This window comes from Hippocampus guttulatus, chromosome 4, assembly GCF_054856545.1.
Source record: "Hippocampus guttulatus isolate MCC_2025c chromosome 4, RoL_Hgut_1.0, whole genome shotgun sequence".
Classification (NCBI taxonomy): Eukaryota; Metazoa; Chordata; class Actinopteri; order Syngnathiformes; family Syngnathidae; genus Hippocampus; species Hippocampus guttulatus.
Genome location: NC_141264.1, coordinates 10812828 through 10832552, shown reverse-complemented (window position 1 = coordinate 10832552; position 19725 = coordinate 10812828). Strand labels below are relative to the sequence as shown.

At 43.0% G+C, this 19725-nt stretch overlaps 2 protein-coding genes across 2 annotated transcripts in view; both read right to left on the bottom strand.

Moving 5' to 3' along the window:
- Positions 1 to 2714, bottom strand: part of amn1 (antagonist of mitotic exit network 1 homolog (S. cerevisiae)) — a 38057-nt gene extending 35343 nt beyond the window's left edge. Inside the window, exon 1 of the mRNA XM_086110327.1 lies at positions 2553 to 2714. The gene's annotated coding sequence lies outside the window, so the exon portion shown is untranslated. The remainder of the gene's footprint in view (positions 1 to 2552) is intronic.
- A 4141-nt stretch (positions 2715 to 6855) lies between these two features.
- Positions 6856 to 19725, bottom strand: slc41a2a (solute carrier family 41 member 2a). The gene is made up of 11 exons (XM_086109064.1): positions 19654 to 19725; positions 18488 to 18881; positions 17748 to 17855; positions 16396 to 16467; positions 16145 to 16289; positions 14617 to 14763; positions 11199 to 11346; positions 10956 to 11035; positions 7379 to 7510; positions 7145 to 7293; positions 6856 to 7063 (listed from the first exon to the last, which is right to left on the bottom strand). The coding sequence occupies exons 2-11, from the start codon at positions 18833 to 18835 to the stop codon at positions 6887 to 6889; spliced, it is 1506 nt and encodes a 501-aa protein (XP_085965190.1). The 5' UTR covers positions 18836 to 18881; positions 19654 to 19725; the 3' UTR covers positions 6856 to 6886.

The following is a 19725-nucleotide window of genomic DNA, read 5'->3' as shown; positions in this document are numbered from 1 at the left end:
GGCCAAGCCATGGCCACCACGAAACTTCGCCCCTGGCTGTGCAGAGTGGTGTGCAGTCGGGTTTGAACAATACAATACATCCTGATTTATATGGCGCTTTCACAACAGCAGCAGCTGTAACAAAGCGCTTAAAAAAACAGTTAACAAAGTAAAATAATAAACACAACACATAACATAAAAACAGTCGTGCCGTCCTAACCGCATATCCCTTCATACGCTTTTTTGTTTAAAGCAGTTTGAGATGAAAGAGGAGCGAACCAAAGTGTCCTTTCATGCTCAAAATGCGGCTCACGTTGGCTACAAGCTAAGTTTCAAAGTCAACAAGAAGCTGTAGCACCCATTGACGAAAAAAAGAGATTGGTTCACTTCTCCTGTGCAGAACAGTGCGAGCTTCTTTAGGGGTGTTCACACGGCACACATTTGCTCCGGTGCTGCACCGATGCACTGTATTTTGTTGCGATATATGTTACACCGGAGCAAATTTTGGGGAGCGTTCACACGTACAAAGCCGCCGAGCGTGTTAACCCCGGTGCAGCCCCACTTGCGTTCACATGGCAGTTTCTGCAGCGGTGCAAAACAATAGAAAACAAAGAGCTGTCGTGTTGGTTCTTTTGAAAACATACACAACTCAAGCAACTACTGTGCCGGCACATCCTTCTCCTTCTCGCTCTCCGTGCCTTCTGCTCGAGAGGCGTTCAATGACCGCCCCTGAAAACGTAAATCAACGATGACTTCAATGACACTCAGAAAAGTAAACATATAATGCACCAAACAGAAAGAAAATCAAGAGAGGAAATCACAAAATAAATTCTATGGGGGGGTTGTGAACACACAACAGAGGAACAAACTACACAAACAACTCTGAGACAGTCCAGTCTCCTACAAAAGGAAAGATGACGGAAGTACAAAAGAGCACGAAAGCAACGCATTCAAGCCGTAGGTAATCAACTCTTCTCATGCGTGGTGATGCTACTCCCCCCTGCAAACGAGCATTTGCTCCGGAGCAACTTTTTAACCCTGTAGGATTCACACGTACCATTTTACATCGGTGCTGCCCCGCAAACGAGCATTTGCTCCAGAGCAAAATTTTAAACCACCTCCCCGAGCAGGGTTAAATTTGCTCCAGTTGAAGCTGTTTTCAGGAGCAACATCGGTGTAACTTTGCAAGTGTGAATGCTCCACTGGGGCTGCCGGCGGCGCAGCACCGTTGCAAATGTTGCCGTTGAACACCCCTTTTGACAACACACACTATCGAACACTTCCACCTTATAGATCGCAAACTACATTTATACTGTAATTGCAGTTTTACCTAACTCAGTCCTTCTAAAATAGGGGGTGCGATGTGATGCCAGGGGTGCACGTGTGACTCTGAGGAACATGCTTTTTTTTTTTTTTGCAGAAGAGAATACCTGTACTGTAGAATATAGCGTAATTTAACATCCACTAGAGCAGTGTTTTTCAGCGCGAGACATTGTCAGGTGTGCCGCGGGAAAATATCCAATTTGTATGCCTGTGGGGTCTATCGTCCGGCAAAGGAATCATGTAGTACCGTCCCATACCGCTAGGGAGCAGCAACAGCTAGCCAATTGCCTTGTGTTTCGACCACTAAAGACAAGCGAATTTTTGCCGCATGAATACAGGACGACAGTGAAACAATAAATTTGAAAGATTATAAAATACTTTTTTCATTGTGTTCATTTGATTCCAATTCAATTTGTTATAACGTCATTCTCCAATGTTAAAAACGGTTCGATAACAATAATTAACAATATAACACGTAAATTGTTAAAATAAGCGTTTTTTTCCTCACGTTTTCAGCTAGTGGTGTGCCACGAGATTTTTTCAATGAAAGAAGTGTGCCTTGGCTCAAAAGAAGTTTGAAAAACACCGCACTAGAGCAGTTGGCAGCGGTGCCCTCGTTGTCAGAGAATGCGCGGGGAGTATTTATTAACTCTATCGTGTAGTTCCCTTTTTTTTTGCACCGAACAGGCGACATGAAGTACAGTAAACAAACATTCAAGAGACAAGATGAGAAGAAAGGCGCAGAGGATCCAAGTACGGCATTTCTTCTTGTTGAGGGAGGAGGGAGGGGGCATAACAGAAAATAATTGAGAAGCACTGACCTAAATGTACACTGATATCCGTACGCTGGTCAATGCCTACAGGAGACGGCGCTACTGTTCACGACTAATTAATTCATTCGAATCCTCGATCATAACAATAAAAAGCGGGGCGTTGCCAATTTAGTGCAATTGGAATGGGAGAATACATTTTTAAAAGCCAAATAACTACATACCGTCTCTTGTTTTGTGGCGATAAAACGATTTCATCCACAGGCTTCCAAACGTGCAACATCTTAACACTCACAAATAAAATAAGCCAATTCGACCACTTACGTTTTTCAGTTGGTTTTCAGTGACACGTTTCTCCCGTAGCGGTTACGTTCTGTTTACTGAGCTAACTTCTCAGACAAAAAAAAAATCAGCCACATGTGTTCGGCAACCAAAAAAAACCCCATCGGCGGCCACTCTCTTAAAGTTGCATACGCTTACCCTTTCCACGGAAGCTGGTCAACTTCAGGCGGAGAGCGAAGCGTATATCAATCATAATCGTTGCTTTTTCAGCATAAAGCCATCCAAGCATATTTTAAGCCTGTCTTTATCAGCGGTTGTGCTGCTTCTTCCAAATCCACCCGCGGAACGCTTCTGCTTCACTTCCGCTTCTGCGATTTTTTTCCCCCAATTGTTTTTCACATTCATGTTAGTGATGGGAATTCCGGCTCCTTTTAGAGAGCCGGCTCTTTTGGCTCGGCTCCCTAAAAAGAGCCGGCTCTTTCGGCTCCCAAATGGCTCCTCAGTTTTTTTGTTGTTTAAATTAATTTACTACCAAAAATAACGTAATATTATGCGTAAAATGAATTACTAATGCAAAAAATAGACAGTATATCAAATATTTATTATTTATATGGCTTTATGTATATTCTTCTGAACATACTCAACATGGAGTACAACATGGAGTGCTACAAAAATAAAAACAAAGTACAAAGACCCATATCAAAACAAGGTCAACAAAAAGTTCCAATCTCTGAATGTGTATATTTATAAGCTTTTAACTATTTACAGTAAAACAACATAAGTCCTGTTTCTCCTCTCTGTTAATATTTGCCCTGTTTTGGAGAAGATTCTCTCAGATGTTGCGACAACACACAGCCAACACAAAATGGCTGAAAATCACTTGCAATCATTTTACCCAGTTCCTCGTCAATTGTGTTCTGTTTTGCGGGTTTATAGCTTTTTGCATAAAGTGGCTCATAGAGCTCTGGGTTGTACATCTAGGCAGTTGTGACATTGCAGCAGCAGCAACAGTTGCAGACACACTAGCACCTTCATTAATAGCTGCTCCTTCATTAACCCTTGCTTGTCTTTTCTCTTCCAATTGTACTGATGGGTGGACTTTTCTGATGTGCATGTGCAGGTTATTTGTGGAGCCTGATCGATGGGATATTTTAACCTTGCACAGTCTACACGCTGCCTTTGCCTTTGAACTATCAATTAAATTGAAATGAGTCCAAATTTCACTGCGTTTCCTATCCATTTTCTCACCTTTCCGCTTTCCACCGTGTTGTTTTTTTCGCTAACTAACTCTCTCGTCTCCTCGTTTGTCTTTTTTGCGTGCTGCTCAGTGTGCTGCTGTGTGTCTCTTCTCTAACCCCTCCCCCTTCTCTAAACTGCAGCGTTGTGTGTGCGTGTGCGTGTGTGTGTGTGTGTGTGTTTGTGTGTGTGTGCGTGTGTGTGTGTGTGTGTGTGTAACCCCCCCCCCCTTCCTCTTCTACCACGGATCTTGACCAATCACGTGCGGCTTTAACCGAAGGGGGGAAAAACAGGAGAAAAAAAAAAGTCGGCTCCTATTCGGACCGGCTCTCAATGAGGAGCCGGCTCCCATCGTTCACTTCAAAGAGCCGGCTCTAAGAGCTGGCTCGTTCGCGAACGACACATCACTAATTCATGTGACGTCACCGAATGCTAACGGTTGCGCGAAACGATCCAAATACTGTATCAAATTCATTCAGCAGATCGGATCGATATTTTCGCGATGAATACGATGTAGTACCTTCAGTGTCACTATCTTTTGGGTCTGTTAAATTGCACGTTAATAACCTGCGTAGAGAAGTGAAGTCAGCTCCGAGTGTAAATGCTTTTAAATACAGGTTAAATCAAACGTTTCCATAACTTTGATTAAGGTCTCCTAATTAATTAAAAATCTTTTTTCTTTTAGTTATTTAAGAAACCTACTTTTCTTTCTTTCTTTTTAAATGTTTTAAAAGTTTCTGTTAATGTGTTTAAATAGTGTCAACATACACTCTGGTAATTTTTTGAGATACTTTTGTTTTCACTGCAAACATTGTCAACGGTTGCATCTGTAAATGCTGTAGTTGTTGTGTCTTTGTGTGAAGCACATTGAGTTGCCTTGTGTGTAAAAGTGCTATCCAATATCAGGTGGAGCGGGGACATGATTCAAGAGAAAAAGAATTGTTTGGTGGAAATGCTTATTATGATGTTAAAGAGATTTTGGTCTCTTTATAAACACATTGGCAAACCCCCGGTGGAACGAAAATAGCACGACTAGCATTGAAGTAGAAAAATATATATTTTGACAGAAAAGAAAGGAAAACATACAGATGACAGAAAAACGTGTCCGTCCTACCTCGAGCTAGTCTACTGTACTAACTCAGCTGTTGTCTCGGCTAGGCTAGCTTAGCTCTATGTGTAACGTCCGTTGCGTCAGCACTGATTGTTTGAAGCCAAAAAACGCGCCCGTACGTACTTGTCCACGCTGACAAACCCACATCAGAGAGCAGTGGACTATCGACTGCTGAGTCGCGCTTCACTCGAGTGGTGTCGCTACAATGTAAACACTCTATGTTTGATGATGTAAGGAGGGGTATAATATTAAATGACTTGAATTCCATGACAATTGACTCGACAAATGGCTTAATAATTGACATGGATATTTGTAATTCTAAAAATGCAAATTCAGTCTCCACCCACGCTTAGGATTCAAGATCCTTCCAAGCCTTTTTTTCCAGTTTGTGGACGAACGGTCTGGGCGCATGCTTCCATTCTGCTCCAACCCCATCCAGGGTGCCAAATTGTCTTGTCATGTCAAACAGTGCATCGGTAAAGAGCAAAATGCATACTGATGATGCCTGCTAGCAATTCTGCGAAGGTCATCATTGGATTAGCAAGGATGCCCACCATTGGATTAGCAAAATGCGTACCGGTAATGACTGTTGCACGTTCTTCAGTGGTTTCATCAGGTTGCCAAGCCAACGAAGACACAATTAAATCTAAAGACTTGCATACATCGACTTGCCATGCCTACGGGAATATAGTTATATCTGAAACCCACATGCAATCACACAAAGGCCCGGTTGGGGCCTCTATTATATTTTAAAAATAAAGCTATTGTGATACCATTATAAATCAGAACCATGACATGAAGTTGCTTATAGATACCATTAAAATCTAGCCGACAAAGAAGGCCACAGCCAATCAGAATTACACAACGCATTATGATACTATTAGAGTTGATAAATGATCGAAGAGACTAGCCAGTGAAATGAGAGGGGTTGGCCCCTCATAACGCTATAAAACCTGTGTTTAATCTCAGGAGATTTCAGAGTTTTCCGATGTGCACATCTGTACATCTCCGGGTTTTGATTGAATAAAACTCGTTTGTGACCAGCTGATAGAGAAATCTATGAGCAAAATTGATCATGTCTAAAGTTTTAATTTGGGCACATCTAACCCCCCAAATGTGCACAAAGGCGACGGCTACCTGGCCGGAGGGCTGTTGAAGTCCACAATTAGCACGTCAATGCAGGTGGGCGATTACGGGGGAGAGGGCGAAACTCGGTCACAAAAGAGGAATGAATAATTCGAGACCAGCGGTTGAGCAATAAAAGACGAGTTGAGAACACCCGTCGCGCCCAGGTGACATTGGCCATCCGCAAAGTCTACAACATGCTAATTCGATGTAGACCAGACAGAAAAGGCGCCAATGTACTGGTGGTTCAAGTTTGAAAAACAGGTAACCAATCACTACCGAGGGGCCGGACCGGGGGTGCGGCATGCAAATATCGGGGGCAGTGTTTTTCTTGTATTTTGCATATGTTACAATAAAATGTCGAACTCGCGGCGGCGGGACTTCGAGTGTGTATCATCGGAGCAACTAACCGTCGTTCGCTCTCAGAGATCCGCTCCCGCCGATATTGAAGACAATTTTCCTGTGTGCCGAGTCATTTCTTTAACTTTGTCCGAGAAAATCTCTGACACCAGCCTGCACCTCAGCCTCTGGACTGTTTGTATTTAGTTTTTGACTGATTCCGGCCTCAAGCTCAAAGAAACATCTGGTGTGTCCCCCGGTCTGCGGCTCAACGAAGGAAGGTTTTACTGTCGGCCCTCCTGATCCGTTAGCCGACACCCCTTAGGAGTGGGTCTGGCTCTGGGCCGACACATCACCCTCCGGGCCCGGAGCTGCACATGCCTGATTTAGACCTTTACAAAATAAGAGGAATTAGCCAGTGCATTAGAATTCATCCATTTTCCAATCCGCTTTATCCTCACAAGGGTCGCGTGCGGTGCTGGAGCCTGTCTTCGGACAGTCGGCAGGGGACACCTGAACGGGTTGCCAGCCTATAAAAGTGAGTGCCCCGAAAATTCAGGGCTCTTTTGGTTCGAGATGTCAGACTATCTTCTTAAATCGAACCACAAGGTAAGCTGCTGATAACTTTTCATTTATTTTCTTGCTCTCTGTGTGAGACTCATATATATTCAAAAGAACACACACACACACTTTTCAGTTGTATCACATCACTCTTTTGAATTTATAATCCACCAATGTCTCCACTGCACCAAAGCAATAGGAAGGCAAGGGAGAGAAGAGCTGTCCCCAAAAGATCACCCAGAGCTGTGAGATAGGGTATAGAGTAACTGTCTGGGTCTTTACCCTTCCTCCACAAACAGTGGACCATACAGTCAGCTATACACAGCAAGGAAAAAACCTGTGAGACAGAAACATTGAGGAAATGCATGAAAAAGGGGACAATGTGTGCAAACAAAGCAGGAGCACGCATCCCACTCACCTGAATCAAGGAAGCAGTCAAGAATGTGACAGTGAAGAGTGCACTGGGCATGGTGTGGGCCCCTTTTATCAGGTGAATAATGTATAAGAAAATCAGTTGGCCAGGGACGACAATGAGAAGTAGCACCTTTGCAGATTTGTGATTCGGTCCTGCGTCAAAGTCAATCATGATACACGTAATCATTTATCATGACCTTCCCCTGCCCGCAAATTGTTGAAGTATTTGACACTTTACCTGAACCAAAGAAGGTGCTGCAGGGTTGGTAGCACCTTTTATGGTCTTCAGGAATCTCTCCATGTGAGAAATTCAAATGCAAATTTGTGGAAATGCGGCTTGCTTGTATGGAGACAAGGTTTCCTCCAATGCCTGGTAAAAAAATATGGGAAACAAGTAAAAGGGTTGCCAGCACAAACCTTTATGTCATCAAATATTTCTACTTGTCTCTCGACGAAGGCGGACGCTTTTTTGCCCTGCTCCTGCTCCTGTCCCCCCTCATTCTCGATGGTCTCGCACGAATGTCCAACACTCAGACTCCAGCAGTGATTGAGCTCAACCGCAATTGCGGTTCTGGAGTGTCTCCGTACGATCGACAACAACATGGAGAAGTTGGAATTCTCGCTTCGGAAAGGAATTGAGGATTTGGCTGATCGGCGCCAGTGAAGGGATACAGCCACGGACTCAAGGCCACCTGAAATTGTTGCCGGCCGTTCCTCCAAAACAAACAACGCTATTTGGACCCCTTTCCCCTGGATGGAAGGTATGCACGGATGCTAGTGCCCCCACCATCACCCCCCTCCTTCTCGGCCATGGACTGATAAGCCAGGACTGTCTTCATGAGCAGACCTTGACGAAGCAGCTGCGGCCTGTTCACGCATACACACATACACAACCAGACAATCACACACGCATACACATCCTTATCAACATCGCTCCATTCTTTTTCCCCCGCGACGTAGAATGATCTGCAGAGGGCTCGGTGACCGTGCAGCTGGTCAGACGGGCTGCGTCGCGGTCGCCCCCCCCTTCCCATTCATACGCCCTCTAATTACGTGTTATGTCTTGTGACTTGTTGTAACTGTCATATGCTTATTTATGTGCTAGGGTCTTTTTTTTATCCTGGACTTTTGAAATTTTCCTCAGAAGAGGATAGTTTGAGCGTGTTTTTTTTCCCTCTCCCTACCCAGTGTTTTCCTTTCTGAACTCTGACTGTAAATTTCCCCATTGCGGGACAAATAAAGGATATTGTTAAGGAATTATTCCGCTAGAAGTACTAGTAGAACATTGTTGAGGAATTTCACCTTGCTATGAGAACTATTGATACTAGTCTCTGTCCTGAACATCTGCTGAAGTACTTAAAACAAAGAATGTAGTGTGAAGTTTAGATCCTATTTCCCCTTGGTTAATTAACAGCCCCCCGAGGGTTTTCTTGCCTCCACCACCTCGTAAAAGTCCCTGAAGGATGTCGAGTGCCCTCGAAGAGGAACCCTAATCTCAAGATCTGTGGCCAGCAGATATGGCCTGTACTTTGTCATCATTTCAAGAGCGAACTTTGCTTGACCTTCTTTGTTTCTGATTTTTACATAAGGGGAAGGACTGCCCACCCCTAATTAACATAATTAACATACTATGCCTATGTATACGTGTGACTGTGGTTGTTCGGGGCTTCCTTATGCCTATGTATACGTGTGACTGTGGTTGTTCGGGGCTTCCTGATGAAATCTGAGACTCACAGGAGCCCGAATCGATTCGTGTTGCGTTGTGATAAACTGAAGAAAAGACGACGTGGTGTTGGGTTTTCTTCCACCTTATAGAGAGATAAAAGAACCTGTGTCCAAGAAGGGCCAAAAGCGAATTGACAGCTCCCATTCCTCAACAGATATCTTAATCTTAAATAAAGAGAGCCTGCTAAGGTGGAAGAGGGGATTCAATATCTTATGACAAATGTAATTAGCAGGTCTGAATACTTCAGTTTCAGGCATTTTTTGCATAATAGAGCTGAAGTACCTTGCACTATATTCAGTGTGTACTCTAATTGATTGTGCGCTGTTAGTGGGAACGTTGTGCGTGATCCACCAAGATTGCAGTTCAAATTGAAACAGGTGTAAAAGTAAAAAAAAAAAAAGGCCGCCTTATTTACATTAAATGAGGGTGTTTGTCATCACAAATTTATGGGAGCACTTCAAGCAAAAAATTTGTTTGCAGTGATGGAATTTTTACAACAGTGGAATTGTACCCTTCATGTGGAACAGTGTCATCCCTCCATTTTAATTAACAGCCATCAATCAATCAATTTATTTCGACAGAAGGGCCCCCCAAGACTGGAAGTGACTTTATCAAGATCAAAGTGGACAGGTGTGGTGGGTGGAAGTGACAACATCCCTCTATTTTGATTGACGGTGAGGTTATCACTTTTATGTGTTACATGTTTAGCTTAAAACTATGTATCGCAGACAGACAGACTTTGACTATAAACCTCACTCTGAGTCTAGCAATATGACCGACAGTTGAACCTTATGAGGTGACCTTAATTTGAACTGCCTTGGCAACAGAAAATACTGTTAACACCTTTCGTGAACATAGACCACACAAGTACGTAAGCGCGTCTGGTGGCTAGTTTGCAGTTTCCCACCTACAGCTGTGTTCCATCCAGAACATCAAGATAACTTCTGAGGAATGTCAGAGAGGGATGGAAAATACACCAAGGACATTCAAACCGTCATCCCGAAACAGAAACAGAAAAGGTGATGCCCAAAACAGGAAAAGATGATACCCATAAGGAGATACGCCCCGCTTACAATATATAAGACTTGTATAGGGACTTTGTTTTTTACCGCATTTGTGTCTTGACCACAACACTTGTTTGTATCACACTTGTGCCCTGAACGTTCAGTAAAACCTCTTGCAAGGACTTCTCCATTTCCAGCCTCTGATTTTCGCACATCAATTCAGCCCGAATCAAAGGAACACGCGGAGGACCTGGGGGGAGCGGAGGACGGTGAAGGGATCCCGCCGTGTTCACAGCAGCATGCTCCCCCCTGCTTGATTGCCTTCATCAACGGCTATAAATCACATCATTTTGACAGGAGTTCGGCCCCAAAGTGGCATCATAGATCCTTATTTATGTATTACTTTGGACTGACAGCTGTCAATCAAACTATTTATCTATTAATCAATCTCTTTATCGGCTGGTCAAACAAATTGATATTCTCACTTGCTACTGTTAAGGAATTATTCCGCTAGAAGTAGTAGTAGAACATTGTTGAGGAATTTCACCTTGCTATGAGAACTATTGGTACCGGTCTCTGTCCTGAACATCCGCTACTTAAAACAAAGAATGTAGGGTGAAGTTGGGGTCCTATTTCCCCTTGAGTGATTAACAGCCCCCAAGTGTCTTCTTTTGCGTCCCCCACCTCGGGAAAGTCCCTGAAGGCTGTCAAGTTCCCTCGAGGAGGAACTCTTATCTCGAGATTTGTGCACAGCAGATGTGGTCTGTACTTTGTCAAAATGCCAAGATCGAACTGCATTGACCTTTCTTTGTTTCTGATTTTTACATAAGGGGAAGGACTGCCCGCCCCTAATTAACATAATTAACATACTATGCCTATATATACGTGTGACTGTGGTTGTTCGGGGCTTCCTGATGAAATCTGAGACTCACAGGAGCCCGAATCGATTCGTGTTGCGTTGTGATAAACTGAAGAAAAGACGACGTGGTGTTGGGTCTTCTTCCACCTTATAGAGAGATAAAAGAACCTGTGTCCAAGGAGGACCAAGAGCAAATTGACAGCTCCCATTCCTCAACACTACTCACCATTAATGACTGGGGCATAAAGTATGATCCCAGCCAAGTTTGGATCTGACACAGTTTTATCCAGAATAACGCCACCCATACTAAAACAGACATAAAAAACAGAGAACCAGGTTTCAGATAACAGATCGTAAATACTTATAAATATATATGTGTGTGTGTGTGTGTGTGTGTGTGTGTACTGTATATACTCCATATGCAACAGTACAGTATTCATGTAAGTTGAATAAAAAACAATGCAAGTACCTGCTGATCGCCATTGCTGTTATGATTGGTTCCCACCCAGTACGGAGGAGGATCCAACTAGCAGGGTGTTTGGAGGAGATCACAATCCACAGAGGTATCAGGCACAACAAAAACAGATCCAAGAGGTACAACACGTACAAATACAGCTCTGTCAAGACAAAAGTGTTGTAATTTAGGGTTTTCTCCACAGTTGACCTGTAAGCTTAGTCAAGAAAATGGAGAATCAGCATGCTGTCTGTTTGTACATTTTACTTATTTTAATGTTAACTTAATGTTCTTATTAATCTTCACACTAGTCCAGTGGTTCTTATTGACATCCAAGATGGCGCCCAAGTAGGCAGCCGTCGGCAAGTGCTCTCATGAGCCTTGCTTTTTTTTTTTTTTTTTTCTGTTTGTTTTGTCACTTTGTGTTTGTTGTTGTGTTGTGTGGACCGGATGTGGATTGTTTTTTAGCATTTTTTTGGCCACGAAATTCATCAAGGAGGAGACTCGGTGCTTGGTGGTTGCGCCTTCTCGGCAGTATGGGTATACCAGCACTGTTTTTGATTGGGAGGAATGTCGGTGCCATTTGACTGTCATTGCTGGACAGCTCTGGGGCGCTTGTGTTTTTTTTTGTGCCTGTAATGGGCAGCATTTTACACAGCCCCGCTTTGTTCAACGGAGAGATCGGTGCTGTTTGACGGTCTGCGACTGGATGGATGCAAGGTGAAGGAGCCGACGATGAGAAGAAAGGAGCGCCAGCGCAGAGCGCCGATGTGGAACTGGGAGTCGCGGCTTGGAGTTGAAGCGGATTACGTGGGACAGGAGATATGAGAACAAGAATGCACCAGATGGATACTCCCACAAAAGCTGGCGCATGGTGGAAGAATCACTAACTGCTGATATGGCATTGATAGCGGAATACCTGAGAACGTGGAGACTTAAATTGAGCTTGGCAAAGACTACCACCACACCTTTCCACCTAAACAACATGGAATCCAAGCGCCAACTCACTGTCTACCTGTATGGGACTCCACTCCCACATAACCCATCCCCCACATACCTAGGAGTGAAGCTCGACCGACAGCTCACATATAAACAGCACATAGATGCTCTTCGTGCCAAAGTAACAGCTCGAAACAATCTGCTGAGACGCCTAGCTGGCTCATCCTGGGGTGCAAGCACTCACACACTCCGTACAAGTGCTCTTGCGCTTACTTACAGCACAGCTGAATACGCAACACCAGTGTGGTGCCGAAGTACCCATTCAAAGAAGATTGATGTTGCCCTCAACGATATGTGATTTTCCTCATCATGCTGCAGAACTTCATGATTCCAACTTTAACAAGCGTGGAGAAGTAGTTGGGATAAAACTGCAAGACCCAACCAGTTCATGGTCCAACCCAACACCGAACCCCCACCTGGCTCAACGCTACCCCGGAAAGTCTGGGTACGACTCAACCGCCTAAGAACTGGGGTAGGCCGTTTCAACGACATGTTCCGATGGGGTCTCGTCGAATCACCACTCTGCGACTGTGGACCAGAACTCTAAACTGCAGAACATCTCCTCTACTACTGTCCCATTCATCGACCACCAGATGGCAACTTGAACCTCACAGCACCTAATGAATCTACTGTCCAATGGCTGCAACGTCTGGCCATTTAACACCGCAAAGCTGCCCTCATACGCGAGAAGAAGGAGATATGAGCCGATCTCTTTTCATCAATGGACGCTACAGCTTCGTGTTTGCTTTCAAAACTTAGCTTGTAGCAGACGTGTGCACATTTTCAGCATGACGTCTCTGATCCACTGTTGAAAGGACACTTTGATCCTCTCCTCTTTCATCTATAATTGCTTCAAACAACAAAGTATGCAGGAAAAGTGATTAAGATTGCACGGCTGTCTGTGTTTTATGTGTTGTGTTGTGTTCTTTTCTTATTTTGACTTCAAGATGGCGCCGCGAGAGTGGCTGCCTTTCCAGCAGCATTGATATTTTGTTCTTCTACTTCTTCCTTTCATAACTTTGCTGCTGTGAATTGGGAATTTCTCCATTGCGAGACTAATAAAGGATTTCTTATCTTAACCTTGTTAGTGGTACCGAATCCAACCAATACATATGCACATTCACCAAACCCTTCATTAGTGAAAAATAAAAATGATTTTTTTTTTACAAATTCAAGACATTAAAAAAACGTATTTATTAAAAACTGGAAAAAAAGTAAACAATTAGTATGAAGTATAATTTTTTTAATTGTGCACAAAATGAACCAGCCAGTGATGGCCAAGCAGGCGTATCATAACTAATTGACATATTGAGTTGGGTGTGCCTTAACCTCCATGGCAGAGGTTCTGTCGAACCACTGAGACTGATTCACCGAACCCCTAGGGCAGGGGTGTCCAAAGTCGGTCCTCAAGGGCCGCTGTCCTACCTGTTTTCCAGCTCTCCCAGGAGCAACACACCTGATTCAAATCATCAGGATCGTTCTAATGCTGCTTCAGAGCTGGCTGATGAGCTGATCATCTGAATCAGGTGTGTTGCAGGCGGGAGAGATGGAAAACAGGCAGGACAGTGGCCCTCCAGGTCCAGAGCTGGACATGTCTGCCATTGGTGTCAAACTCAGGTCCTGGAGGGCTGCTGTCCTGCATGTTTTCCAAGTCTCCCTGTTGCAACACACCTGATTCACATGAACAGGTTCAACGTCAGGCTTCCGCAGAGCTTGCTGATGATCTGATCATTTCAATCAGGTGTGTTGCAATAGGGAAACTTGGAAAACATGCAGGACAGCAGCCCTCCAGGACCTGAGTTGGACACCCCTGCCCTAGGGTTCGATCGAACCCAGGTTAAGAACCAATGCACTAATCTCAATAGTTGTACAATTGAACAATCTTACCACATTGAGAAAGAAGACATGTCCATGCATTAAGAGTAGAGTTAATCACCCATGAATTCAGTAAATCAACTATACCGGTAGTATATTACCATATAAGCACAATAAGGAGTAATTCCGAGTTAAATTTAGACGGGCATGCTGGATGGGTGGGTGACCAGTTAGCACGTCCGCCTCTCAGTGCAGAGGTCATGGGTTCGACTCCAGGCCCTGGCCTCCCTGGCCATGTTCCCTCCGTGCCTGTGTGGGTTTTCTCTGGGTAATCTGGTTTCCTCCCACATTCCAAAAACATGCATGGTGGATTAACTGAACACTCCAAATTGTCCTTAGGAGTGATTGTGAGAGTGAATGGCTGCTTGTCTATGTGTTCCCTGCGATTGGCTGGCAACCAGTTCTCGGTGTAACCTGTCTGCTGCCTTAAGATGGTTGGGACCCTCACAAGTATAAAGCAGTTCAGATAATGGATGGATGGATGGATGGATGGATGGAGGGACTTTTGGGGTGTTTCCTTTGGAGGCTCCACTGTGATTATACATTTAATTTTACTTACCTATGAAGGAGTAGAACCACTGACTGAAGCAAGCCAGTAAGGCCAGAGTAATGAGGTCTCCGAAGCTGGCTGCTATGGGTGTGGCCACATTGTCAGGGTTGATCCCTGTCCGCTTTGAGCCAATAATCACTCCCACCATTACAATACCTAGACAGAATCAAAATATAGCATGGAGTATACTGTATTTTATTTTTATGGACATGAGTGCTTTTGATACCGTTTGTCTATCTTTGCATTGCTGCATTATTGGTGATCAGTTCATGATGTTCAATATCAAATGGTTACTCAAGTCGTGTTGATGAGCATAACATCCGGTAGATTCACAATAATTTTAATGTGCATTGAAACTTGCAGGTTCAAAAATAAATCTTTAATGTTAAAAAAAATCTTTTGAGATAAGAAATATAATGCTTCCATAAAATCACACTTACACACAAGTGGTGATTCTATTCGAAAGAGAGGAGGGAAAATAGGAGTAGGCTCAATTTGGTTTATACACACACACACACACACGATGAAAATGTTGAGATGAAAATGCCTAACACCGTTCTGAGAATTGTCGATTAATAGGTGTATGAGAGCTACATATGGGAAGATATCAAACTTGATAGCTAGCATCATGACAAGTCAGTTATAATTTTACAGGTACAGTCATGCCCTCATCAAAAATCATCCATCATAATTTGATGATAAACATTAATGAATTCATGCTGAGTTTTTGACTTAATGTGACACTCTGTCTCCATGAAATCCTGCATTAAAAATGAACACAATTGCAGTAACATAATGACAGAGAAATCTATGAGCAAAATTGTATCATAATAATAATAATAATAATAATAATAATAATAATACATTTTATTTATAAGTGCCTTTCAAGACACCCAAGGACACTTTACAATAACAAAAAACACAAAACAATAATAATAACAATAATATCATGTTTAAAGTTTCATTTAATTTGGGCACGTCTAAACGTTTGGGTGCGTATCCAGCGTCCCCAAATGCATGTGCGCAAAGGCGCCGGCCGTCTGGGCGGAGGGCTTTTCAGGTCCACAATTAGCACGTCAATGCAAGGGGGCGAACAGAGGAAAGAAGGCTACACTCGGTCACAAAGGGGGAATGAACAATTCGGGAACAAAGCGTTGTTGAACAACAAAAGACGATTTGAGAATACTCGTCGCGCCCATGCGACATTTGTCACTTGCAAAGTCTGCAACTTGTTGATTCATTGTCGACCAGACAGAAAGGTGTCAACGTATCGGCGATTCAAAAATTAAACCTAAGTAACCAATCACTACTGAGGGGTCGGACCGGGGGCGAGGAATGCAAATATCGGGGACAGTCTTTTTCTTGTATTTTGCATATGTGACAATAAAAGTTTTCAATAAACACAGTTGACAATAAACAATTTTCCCTGTGTGCCGAGTCATTTCTTTAACTTTGTCCGAGAAAAACTCTGACACATAATTTTACAGAAAATTAACTGGGCAAGATGACAAAAGAATATTTTGTAATGTTACATTACCTTGCAGCAGTGAGGCCACAAATGTGGTACAAACGCTGGTTGTACACAGAAGGACAACGTGATTTAATGGTATCCCTCCATCGGCAATCCAGCCCAATACAAGAGCCATCAGGGAGGCTAAAAGGCCCAGAACAGTTGATTGTAGCTGTAAGATAAGTAATATAAGTAAATAGCACCCATGGTAAAATACTACAATGGCTGCTCGCTGGTGGATGATACATATCGTTTTTAACAGACTTTTCATATTGAACCTGCTTGAGTGCCAGATTTCCAAAGATCAACATCCATTTTTCACTTGCAAGTTCCATTTTTCCTGCATTTACCTGAAATACAAGCATGTTTATATAAATACATAAAAAATTAATGATGACTTTGTAATTTTTAAAAATGTATGAAAAATAATGTTTTTAAAAAACAATTAGTGTATTTACAACTAGGATAGTAAATTGTTAGTATAATTAAACACACACACACACACACACACACGCGCGCACATGCATAGTCGAAAACAACAGCCAAAAGCAAACTATAAAAAGAATGAACACGGAATGGCTAATGAATTGCTGGCTTCGACAAACCTAAACTATGCGAACTAACTTCAATAACTCATTTGTCCCACTGCATATATGTACTGGTACGGCTGGTTCATCTGCTGTCACAGTCTTTACAAGTCAGTGTGGAGTTTCACAAGGGGACAGAAACCCCATGATACAAGGAGCAAAAATATTATTCTGTGGAAGAGAACTTTATTAAAGCAGTCCATTGTTGATGATGTCATTAAATGTAAGTGTAGATCCCTTGGTTTTCTTTGTGCACGTTTTGTTTGATTATGTTATGGGGGTAATATTTCTCTTTCTTCTTCTTTCTTTTCTTTCAATAAACACTGGAGGCTACACAATACTGAATTCAAACTGTTAGCTATTGTACCTACAATAAGTGCATAGGTTCTATGCTTTCTGGTTATGGGAGCAGTTTAGAGGAAAGCCCTGTTCTTCTCCAAAATGGCTTTGCCACTGACATCAATGTGGGTCAAGACATCCTACCAAACAACACCAATGGAGAACAATGTGAGCTGCCTGTTTATAGTCATCGGCATGTGGCTGTTGGTCTTGGCAAGAATAATTGTCTTTAAGAGGAGAGTGAGGACTGCAAAAATTTGCTCCGATAGACTTAGATTCCAGTGTATGATTCTGCAGTTTGCATGGCTAAGGCACTGCAAAAGTGTCATTGTGAGTAATATCATCAACATCATGAATCTGCTCGGTTACCCATCACCAGTATGATATCGGCTTAACAGAGAAATAGTGGCTTTCAGTACATGGCTTGAACCATGGAAATATCAGAATTTGCAAGCTGTAAGAGTTCCATGTAGTGGAATTGTGGTAAATGAAATTGTGACCTAGGCCTCTCATCCAATATAGGTGAATGCTGACCTCACTGATTTTGTTCTGTCTGTCTGAATGGAGAAAAAATGCTCTAGAGTGGAATCAGTTCCAGGTACTATACATCTTGTGTACACCACTACATGTTCACAGAGCCTCATCATTCTTTAATCCATATCACGTATTTTTTGTGCATGTTGGTACAGTATTCCCACACTCACAGCTGTTGACAGTCGAGAGGCAAGCGTCATTTCCAGGTTTCCTTTCATGCCCAACACAGCAGGAAGCAAAATGAAGATCTCTGTAATTTCTTGGAATACATCCCAGCTCTGCCGTGGAAATGGAAACGGGAGTAGAAAGATACTCAATCAAATCCTAAAAGGTTGTATCCAATGATAATGTATGAAGAACACTTGTTGTTGTTGTTGTCTTCTGTGATCAATCAGCTCAGCTTGGACTCAAGAGTCACAGTCCTTGCTTGTCTGCCCTAAGTTACTTCCTTCCTAGCTTCAAAGACTATGGACATCCTTCCAACCCATGATCCGGCCAGACTTAGACACTGGGATGAACCCCAGGCCTCCCCTGGCCTCCCCAGGCCTCTTGGTTTGGCACAACACTGCCAGGCCATGGGTGAGCATGGAGGCGATATTATGTAACTCTGACGAATTGTGACATAACAATTTCGACAGCAAGAATGACTCACTTTGAGATTTACTTTGTTGTTTTATTCTCATGCTTGGTGATTGCAGCAGGCACTCAGGAATCCTATGTTTTTTAATCAATTAAAAAGTTAATTAAGAAGTAATTTTTCTATAATATGTACATAGCCCTTAAAGCAGGGGTTCTCGGCTGGTGTAACACTGGAACCCCAATTTTCCCGTGGTCATGTCACCATGGTCCACATTGCGTCACAACCCACCACTTGAAAACAATTTCTTTAAATGACTTAGAATTTCTTCACCTGAACCACATCAAGAAGCAGTCCAGCAGCGATGGTTCCCAGCCCAGCCAGAAGGAACGGCACCAGTATCTGCAGCACCAGGGAGCAGACTGACTCGGGAGGTACAACAGCTGACACCTTTGCCTCCTGAGACCCGCTGAATCTAGCCCCACTGTAGTGCTCATTGGGCAAAAGTGGGTCTGTCTCACTGTAGTCCTGTGGTTCATAATTGACATTGACCAGTGAATTATTCAGTCTGGAGGTAAGATGGTTCGGTCCTGCAGAGTGTTGTGGTAAGACATGGTTCTGGATGTGCCTTCTCTCCTCTGACCCACTTGGCTGCACGTTCTTTGACTCTGGGAATACCATAATGTCAAGTTGGGCTCTGGCAGAATGGAATCCTGCTTTACATGCCCTAAACACACATCAACATAAAGACATTAATTTAAGGAACTCTGTTGGTCTGTCTAAAAATTGCACAAAAAAAATCTGGCATTTTGTTCGGTTCTGTTTTGTTTGCAAAATACTAAGAGAGAAGTCATTTAGAGTCATCTAATGAAAAGAGTGCCTCCATTGTCACTCAACATGCCAAAGTCTCATCAGCAGCACTGAGGTTATCTTGTCTGACAGGCATACGTGACTTAATTTGAAATTCCGAAGAGATGGCTGCATGTGAGACAACTGAGGTCATCGTCAAATGATTTCTCCTTAAAGTTTTCAATAAAATGCGCTAAAACAAAATTTGGAAAACAGACACAGAAATTTCCGACATAATTCAGTGAGTCCCACAGTATTGTCACCACTGTCACAGATGGTCATCGGATGACCACTAATCAATAATAATGTATGTTGTAGAATTAAAAGTTATGAGACAAAAGTATTGCCATTTCTACAAATCTTTAGTACTTTAAAACATTTGCACAGTTCCACATGCAGAGACCTGTACCAAATAGAGTACCTGTACCGGAGATGGTGAATAAAGAGCAAAGTTGAACTGTTTCTCTTCCACAAATCAATTTACAATGTTTGGTGTGTGTGTGTGTGCGCGTATATATCTGCATGTGTGTGTACATGCATGTGTGTGAGCATGTGTGTGCGTGAGCGAGTGTGTTCAACACCTTAATGTTTATTAATCAGTTACCTTAAATTAATGGCATATGATTTTTTTTTTAATAAAAAGGCCTTACCGTCACTGTTTAGCAATTCCTCAGACGATCACTTCTCACTCTGCACTACTAGCTGTGACCCTGCCTTGTGGC